This window comes from Hyaena hyaena, unplaced genomic scaffold (assembly GCF_003009895.1).
Source record: "Hyaena hyaena isolate Hyena2069 unplaced genomic scaffold, ASM300989v1 scaffold_510, whole genome shotgun sequence".
Lineage (NCBI taxonomy): Eukaryota > Metazoa > Chordata > Mammalia > Carnivora > Hyaenidae > Hyaena > Hyaena hyaena.
In genome coordinates, this window is record NW_024081141.1 from 551,271 (window position 1) to 560,670 (window position 9,400).

A 9,400-nucleotide genomic window follows, 5' to 3' on the forward strand; every position below is an offset into this window, starting at 1 on the left:
TGAGGTATGGGTCCATGATCATGATAGAGTCAGGACATGATTTACATGAGCTACCACAGTGCTCTTTCCAGTAGATTTGTACCACATTTTACCAGCTATACGTTTTCCTATAAGCAACCCTTTGTTTATAGCATTTTGTGATCTGTTGGTCTCTTCTCCCCAGGAGGTGGCCCCAAAGCCTGTTGTGATCTCTACCCCCACACCTACCATCGTGCGCCCTGGCTCCTTGCCTCTCCACTTGGGCTATGATCCACTTCACCCAACCCTTCCCTCCCCAACTTCTGTCATCACACAGGCTCCACCATCCAACAGGCAACTGGGGTAAGTAAAGACAGCAAGGAGAAACAGCGAAGCCTGAATCTTTTTGTACTTGATGGAAAACAGGACTCTTTTTGTATACTCAAGGAAAACAAGTCAGTGAGATTGCCTCTCTGAATAAAATTTCCTGCCATAAACAGAAATCTCCTTTACTTTATTAGTAGACAAACAAGTATTTATTTGGAAATAATGCTTCCTTAATTTGGAGGTTTAATAATTCTTTGATCTAAAAGAACCTTCAAAACTTTAGAAAATTCATCATATTGGTGAAGGCCACACAGGGAAATATATTTGATTATTGGCCTCAACCTGTACAAGTTTTGTGGGGGCATTACTGAATGACAGGCTGAAACCCATTAAGTCTTTTTTTTTTTTTTTTTTTGAGTCTGGTGTTCCCCTCAGTCCGAGTTAGGGTTCTTCGTCTTTGCTACCCCTAATTTTGTTTGTCTGTTTGTCTTCAATCCTGGCATGGTCCATACAGATTTCCTAATGAGAGGACTTGAGCTCCTGTTCCTAGGCACCCCAGGGTTAAGAGGTTGTTGTCTGGATTCAGCCTTTTAAAGCTTATTCACTGGACCTGCTAGGACAAATGCGAAGTGACATCTTTGGAGGCAAGGTAGAGCAATACTTGAAAAAGAACAAGAGAAATTTACTCACATTTAGCTATTATATGACAGAATTCAGCTTTGCAAAATGACAGCTTTGGTCCAGGTCCTGCCTAAGGCAAGACAATTTATACATGCCAGTGGTAGGGATGTTTGTTTAATTGTTCTAAAATCTTAATAGGATTAGCTTCCCACCCATTTGAATTCAGCAATGTTTGCTTAATTTGCAAAGTGTAAAGATCTTAGCATTTCTCTCCATCTATAAGGTAAAGTAAGTAGCACTCCCTACTTTTTCCACCTTTCTGAAGGTGTCAGGATTTTATAATGTTGCCCTATAGCTTCCCTTAACTAGAGAAGACTGGGAAATCTGCTGTAATTATAGGAGGAAGATCCCTAGGCAAAAGGGTCTGTATTATGAGCATTTTACTTCATGTCTCTTCTAGGTCTCCCACTGGCTCCCTCCCTCTCGTCATGCATCTTGCTAATGGACAGACCATGCCTGTGCTGCCAGGGCCTCCGGTACAGATGCCTTCTGTCATATCGGTGAGCTCTGTAGTTGGGGCAGCCAACCCTACCCGCACACTAATCCCTCCCTTCCACCTGAATGCTCATAAACACACGTGAGCCCCAGGGAAACGTGGGCTCTGGTCTGTATTAGTTGAGCGTGGCAGCCTGCCCAGACTCTTCACTAACCTCTGCCAATCCAGTACTGTGGAACACTAGACAAAGCCTCATCTGGACAATTGGCTCCTGGTCTAGGAGTTGGTCTTGCCAGCCTACTGATTGGTTGATTTCACTTGGCACTTAGCACCTCCCAAATTGCCCACCACTTTCCTCAAGATACAGCCCCAGTTTTTCCTATAGAAATTGTCGTAGCACCAAAGGATTAGATTCCCCTCCCTTTGGTGCTCCATGGGGGAAGGTATTTCCCAGGCTGTCCCTGTATGCCATGTGGGCAAGTTGCACAGAACAGGCCCTGACATGCCAATCTCAGAAGCACTTCATTTTGGGAAGCTGTTGCCCTACCACTAGTATTATGTTCCCCTCTGGTTTTTCTTCCTTCTCTTGATCCAGCTGGCCAGACCTGTGTCTATGGTGCCCAACATTCCTGGTATCCCTGGCCCACCAGTGAACAGCGGCGGTTCCATTTCTCCCTCTGGCCACCCTATGCCATCAGAAGCCAAAATGGTGAGTACCTCCCCACTTACGGCAACGTTGGCCCTTTCAAAAGAAATGTTACCAGTCTAGGTCTTTCAAGCGAGCCAACCAAAGAAACCTTATGGGGCTTGCAGAGCTAAAGATACTCTGTTGTGGGGTCTGGAGAAGAAAAGACCCTGATTCATGACTCCTATCTCCTCTCATCCACCTTTAGAACCTGGTACATAGACCATGGCAGTGAAAAGAGGCAGCACAGATTGTTTGGCATGGAATGCTTGCTGTTTCAGTTCCAGGGTGACAGATGGAGGGTGGATGAGTGGGCAGGAGAGCTGGCCAAGAGGTGAATAGCTGCGTAACCAGCACCTGGCCGGGTTCCAGAAGAGAGCTTTCATCTGGACTCTATTACTTCGACAACCCCCACCCTCCAACTGTGCCCAGGATGATAGCCAAGGAACAGAGTAGGCATTTTAGGGATCCAGGTGCACATTCTCCCTGTCATTTTCTTTTAATTTCTCCGTTAAGGGCAAATTGGCATGGAAATTTTAGCTATTTGTAAGATCAGTATTAAAATTTAAGCCCACTCTCTCACCCTTGATAGAATCTCACCCTCAACAAGCTATTTTTTATTATTATTTCTCACAGAGATTAAAAGCCACGCTAACCCACCAAGTCTCCTCAATCAATGGTGGATGTGGAATGGTGGTAGGTACTGCCAGCACCATGGTGACGGCCCGTCCTGAGCAGAGCCAGATCCTCATCCAACACCCTGATGCCCCATCCCCTGCCCAGCCACAGGTCAGTTGGGTATTTGGATGGGGGAGCCTGCTGCGTCACCGTTACTCTGTATGTCATGTCTGTTTTTCAAAGAGCGGAAAAATTACAGAAGAGTGAATTTCAGTTTTCTGGGCATCTTCCTATGCTTTGGTTCTTGTTAAGTTGGACAGTAGCAAAGTGTGCACCATTCTTTACCTCCTTCTGGGTTATACTTAACGTCAGATAACACAGCACCATCACAAAGGAGGTTTCAGTTTTTGTGTTTTGGTCTTTTCTTTCTATAAACATGTGAATAATGTATCTGTAGAGCCCTCTCCAATGTAAAAGAACCTCACTCAAACCACTTTGTGCACCAAAGGAAGCTCCCCTAGTCTCTTTCCCACTTACTAAGTCTTACAAAAACCAGACAAACCAAAATCAAAAAAACAAAAACAGAACAAAAAAAAATGTATCTGATTAGGTTTTATAGCAAAAATTGAGTAATAACAATATATTAGTAAAATGTGATGTCAAGGGTGCCTGGCTGGCTTAGTTGATAGAGTGTGTGACTCTTGATTCTCAAGGTTATGAGTTTGAGCCCCAAGTTGGATATAGAGCATCCTTAAAAAAATTTTTTTAAATACGTAAAATGTGATGTCACAGTGCGAAGGTGGTGCCCAGTAAACAAACAAAACACCTTTTCCTTATCAATTCCTTTTTATCACGGAGAAATGAAAGTCTTAATAAAGCTAGAGCAATCCCATTCATATACCCAGTTCTTTTCTCAAGGAAGCCTCAGTTTTAATTAAGTTTCTTCGAAAACTGAATAGGCCTTAGTTTTCATATTATCTGTGCTGGACAAGTGACAACAACCTGAGATCGGTTTCTTTGCCCAGCCCCTTTTTCCGATGTCCCCACCTGCTTTGTCAGTTACCACCACATGTCCTAACATTTAACGTCCATATGCCACCTTAAAGCTTGGCCAACAACAAAAGCCTTCACTTGAGCTTTCTTGTTGGAAGCTAAGCTCGCCCAACGTCCCATAACGGTGCTAGTCTTTGGAGACGATAAAGCAGCAGCCACCTTGCCCAAGCTGTGCTGCTTTCCCTCTTAAAATGCCATGGTGGTGCTCGGGTGGCTGAGTCGGTTAAGCATCCGACTTCAGCTCAGGTCATGATCTCATGGTCCATGGATTCAAGCCCCACATCAGACTGTGCTGACAGCTCGGAGCCTGGAGCCTGCTTCGGAGTCTGTCTCCCTCTCTCTCCATCCATCTCTCTCTTTCTCTCTCTCTCTCTCTCTCTCTCAAAAATAAATAAAAATAAAAAAAAATTTTTTTTAATTAAAAAACATAAGAAAATGCCATGACTTCTTTTTAGTCACCACCAACTCCTTTCCTTTCTCCTTCGTCTCTTCTTTCTCCTGGCACTCTTTCCCCTTCATTCCCTGCATGAGCTGCGGGTTACTGTGAGAGAATAGGAGCCTGTCATTTCCTTTTCCCCATCCTCCTAGAGCGTCGGTCTTTACGTGTGTTCCACTGAGCTCAGGACAGAGAAGAAATTGAAAATCTCAAGAGAATTAGTGTAAACTTACCTTAGTACAGTGAGAAGTGATGACCCAAGGCTCTGGCTCATTAAATTGAGTTTTAAATTTCCTCTCCATTTTTTTCTTTGGGGAGAGATAATATTAGTGTGAATAAATAAAATTATCTCTTAATCATTAATGGATAACATCATTTAATAAGGCCTGAAATGGAGTATAACATTTCTGGGCTTTTCTGTAAGCTCATGCTTATTCTCATGCAACTGGTGTAAGTTCTGGCATTTGGGAACTACTAATACAGATATTCTCTAATAGTACCAGATCCAGGAAGAATTTATTTTTGGCATTGTTTTACATTATATAGTTTCTTTTATACAGATGGCTGACCTTTCTACATTTTAATTTGGGCTACTTTTATAAAGTTGGTCTATCTTCTCTGAACACATATCAGCTAATAGAAAGGGAAGATGATCCAAAAGTACTTTAGCGACAGAGGACATCAGCCTAAAATTTATAGACAAGAGGCAGTCCTGTGTCACCAGTTTGTAAAGGGTTTAAAGAATAATTTTTTGTTTAAAAGCAAACAGAACCAACAAGGTGGGGAAGGTGATTGCTGAGGATGATTAATAACTGATTATAAATAAGAATACACGAATTCATATCTCTCCATGATAGCCAGTATCTTGCTGGTAGTAAAATCTTTTCTCCTTTTCTGAAATGAATAGTATTTGGTTGTTTGTATATATTGCTTGTCCAAATCATTGATTCTCAGACATTTTTATTGCACAGTCTCCCTAAAAGTTCTCCTGGCAGCCAGTCCCCATTATGATTTCCCTGCCTGTAAGATTTTCTATTGTTACTAAACAAAAAGTGATGCTTGTTTCGTCTTGTCCGTCTCAGAAATAATCAGTTTGCACCTGAGCTGTGGTTTCTCTGAGTGTGGGGCTGAGAAGCCTGGAAGGAAATGGGAGACCGAGTGCGGAACTCCTGCAGAAGAGAAGCTTAGGGGCATGGCAGTGAGACTCACTCTGATTGCAGAGACTAGTGCATCCCTTTACCAGAGCTTTACCACAGCTTGCTAATCCACCTGACGTCAGGTCTCCTTGGGAAAGTGTTGACATTCCCTTCGAGTAACTTCTCTTCCTTCCTGGGCACTAGGTCTCACCAGCCCAGCCCACTCCTAGCACCGGAGGGCGTCGGCGACGCACAGTGGATGAAGATCCTGATGAGCGGCGGCAGCGTTTTCTGGAACGCAACAGGGCTGCCGCCTCCCGCTGCCGTCAAAAGCGGAAGCTCTGGGTGTCCTCCCTAGAGAAGAAGGCAGAGGAACTCACTTCTCAGAACATTCAGCTGAGTGTGAGTGGGTCCTGGATGATTTTTGGGATTGATGAATCTGGAAAGTGGGATTGAATCAGAAAAAAGTGAAACAATGAAAGATGATGATTCTTTAAATTAGGACAGATCCAGAAGATGTGCCAGGAAGAGTGCAGAAAGAGACTCTCTAACAGTCAAAATTAAAATGTCTTCCCTAGGGACTAGAAAAGACATTTACCATCTACTCCCAGACCTGCTGCTGGAGTCTGAATCAACCATAGACCCATTTGGATAAAGGGAATTAGATTAATTGCCCCAGGTTACTTTAGGTCATCAGTAAAATCTGACTGGGGTCGTGGAACACCCAAAGGGAAATGTATTTGCCCCAGATAATACAGCTTAATAAAAAAAAGAAAAAGCGCCACAAGCACAAATAGAAAAATTATAAGCCAGATATTTTCTTGAATATTACTATTCCTTCTTTTGATTACTTACTAATCAAAAAATTTCATTACAAAGGTAGTATATGAATGTATTTATATATTTAACATATGTATACACTTTTGCACACAAAAAGATATAGAACAGAACCAAAGTTCCTCTTCAGCATGCCTTTCCCAGTCTTATTTTTTTCCTGTGGATAAGTTTGGTGTGCACCTACCAGACATGCATGTAGTTCTAATTATTTCTTCACTTATATTTTTTGTGGGGTGGTCAGGAAAGGACTGTGTGTTTGTCTTAAGTGGGTTAATAGTATCTCCTGGAGAACTGGCCAGGTGTATAGAGGATCTACTTCATTTTTTTAAATAGCTGTATAGTAGTACATCCTACAGTGTGGTTATATTATGAAGTATGGATATTTATAGTGTTTCTAATTTTTTGCCAGAACAGCAGTGCTATGGTAAACCTTGCGTGCTCTTGAGTAGGTAGTTGTTAAATAGATTCTTGGAAGTAGGCTTTCTTAGTCAAAGGACATATGCATTATTAATTTTGGTTTGATTCTATCCCCTAAATTGGAGTAATGTTTCTATTATAAATCCCTACTTTTCACTGTAAGCAGCTCCTGTCGTTGAATTCATGACTGTACTGGCCCTGCTGTCTTACGCCTTGCTGGATCAGAGGTCTCCTGGATTCAGGGGAGAAAATCCAGGCAGCATCTGTCCTCACTGTGGGGACAGCCCTGGAGGTTCAAGGGCGGAGGATGAATTTTCTTAATACTTTTTTCTTCCCTCCCTCTTTAGAATGAAGTCACGTTGCTACGCAATGAGGTGGCTCAGTTGAAACAGCTACTGTTAGCTCACAAAGACTGCCCAGTCACTGCACTACAGAAAAAGACCCAAGGCTATTTAGGTGAGTGGCTTACAACCTGAGCAAGGCTGGTCAGGCAGTAAACTGCATGTAATGAGCATCTGAATGGTTTATAATTTTATAACCCCATTGTAAATGTTCTTGATGGGGGGGGAGGAAAACCGAAAAGTGAACAACCTTTCTGGAACAACCAGTCCTACAAAGTAATTTTTTTCAGAATCATAGAGTTATCATACTTGGAGATAAAGGGTAGCAAAATTCATTGGGTGCCTACTTTGTGTTAGGCAGTCTACCATCTGCCCAGTTCTCTCATGAAATAGATCTTGCCCCCATTGATACACAAGAAAATCGAACTCAGAATAGTCACGTACCTGAGGTTACACAGTTGGGGAAGTGGCAGAGCCAAGATTCACATCTAGGTCTTTCTTATACCAAAGACACTATCTTGGCCTCAAGAGAATATGAACAACAGATGAAGCATTGTCAATTGTTAAGCATTGTGATATGGGGGTATATTTTATCTTTGTAATGATGGGCTGATGGTGGATTGAGTCTGTAACCTACATGCACACATAAAATAGTGCTAGAAAGAGATGGTCATAGAGTCATGCTCAGGACAAGCACGGTCCTGAAATTCAAATTACTGTGAATACTTTGCTTGTGGACAGTGAAAGCTGTCCTTTAGAAATTTAATAAATTCATAGAAATTTAGGCTATCAACTTTTGATATATTGAATTATTTTTCCACTGTCTTTATCATTTCGGAGCTGTGTTCCCATAGAAAAAGAGTAACCACATCGCTCATTTAAAGCATCTCTATTTAAATTTTAATTTTAATATGTACTTCAGGATACATTCATTCATTAAGCAGATGTTGATTGAGCCTCTTCTGTGCCAGGCACTGTTTTATATGCTGAGGATATAATAGGAAACCAAATATTAGATTAAAATCCCTGCCTTTGAGGGGCTTATATTTTAGTAGGTGAGACAGACAATAAGCAAGATAAATAGGTACAATATACAGTATGTTAGATAAGAGTACGTGCTTGGAAGAAAAAAAACAGGAAGAGGAATATGAAATGTTGACAGCAGGGTGGAAATTTTCAATGATGTGGCTTTTGAATAAAGACTTTCAAGGAAGTGAGGGAGGGGCACTCCCAGGAAAGGCTCAGTCAGTCAAACATCCAACTTCAGCTCAGGTCATGATTTTGTGGCTTGTGGGTTCAAGTCCCACATCAGGCTCTGTGCTGGCAGCTCAGAGCCTGGAGCCTGCTTCAGATTCTGTGTCTCCCTCTCTCTCTGCCCCTCCCCTTCTCGTACTCTGTCTCTCTCTCCCTCTCTCTCTCAAATAAACATTTTTTAAAAAATTATATTAAAAAAAGAAGTGAGGGAGCTTGCTATGCATTTGTATAAGGGCAAAAAGTGCTGCCAATAGGAGGGACAGCGGTTGCAAAGACACAGAGTTGAAATGTGCCTGGCACATTCTAGGAACATCAGAGAGTTGGTGGAGAGGAGTTGGAGATGAAGTAGGAAAGCTAATGGGAACATTTTTATATAGGGCCTCGTTGGTAATAGTGAGGACCTCAGCTTTTACTCTCTGTTGGGGACCATTTGAGGGTTTTTAGAAGAGGAGTGATGTGACTGATCTGATCTGTTTGAACAGGATCACTCTTTTGGAGAGTGCAGGAGTGCACAGGCAGGAGCAGCCAGTCCATTTAGGAAGCTTTTGCAGTCCTGTGAACAAGAGATGATGGAGCCTTGGACCAAGATGGTGTTAGTGAAAGTTGGGAGGAGGGGGTGAATTCAGGATGTGTTCTGAAGTTAGAGTGACAGGGTTTGATGATGGGCCAGATGGGGTGGTGTATCTGAGAAAAGAATAAAAAATTGCACCAAAAATTTGGGCCTGAGCAACTGCCAGAATGGAGTTGCAGTGAACCGAAGTAGAGGGAAGTGTAGAAAGAAATGGATTAGGAAGCATATCTGGAGCTCAGATTCGGACAGGTTGAGTTTAAGAAGCAGACTGGGGTTGGAGGTGGAGGTGTCAAGTGGAAGCTGGTTATGTGGCCCTGCAGTTCAGGGGAAAGGCTGAAGATACAACTCGGGGAGCCAGCAGCACGTACTTAGTTTTTAAAGCCACAAAATCGGATGAAATGTTAACTGTTATCGAAAGAGCACAGACAGGAAGAGAAAAGTAGTCGCAGGACCGAGCCCTGGGGTACTCCCAACAGTTAGAGGTCAGAGAAAGAAGAAACCAACGGATGAAGCAGAATGAGCCACCAAGAAAGTGAGAGGAAAATGAGCTGAGTAGTGGGTGTGGTGTTCTGGAAACCAGAATAAGAAAGTGGCTCAACAAGTTCAGTGATCAGCTATTTCAAATCTTTTTTGATGGGGTAAGGAAGGCA

At 42.5% G+C, this 9,400-nt stretch overlaps 1 protein-coding gene across 2 annotated transcripts in view; it reads left to right on the forward strand.

Moving 5' to 3' along the window:
• Window positions 1-9,400, forward strand: part of LOC120247229 (cyclic AMP-dependent transcription factor ATF-7) — an 87,199-nt gene that overhangs the window by 71,206 nt on the left and 6,593 nt on the right. For both annotated transcript variants that reach the window (XM_039255046.1, XM_039255047.1), the window contains exons 6-11: window positions 164-321; window positions 1,367-1,466; window positions 1,998-2,111; window positions 2,724-2,876; window positions 5,535-5,732; window positions 6,932-7,040. In XM_039255046.1, coding sequence (XP_039110977.1) covers window positions 164-321; window positions 1,367-1,466; window positions 1,998-2,111; window positions 2,724-2,876; window positions 5,535-5,732; window positions 6,932-7,040 — 832 coding nt within the window. The remainder of the gene's footprint in view (window positions 1-163; window positions 322-1,366; window positions 1,467-1,997; window positions 2,112-2,723; window positions 2,877-5,534; window positions 5,733-6,931; window positions 7,041-9,400) is intronic.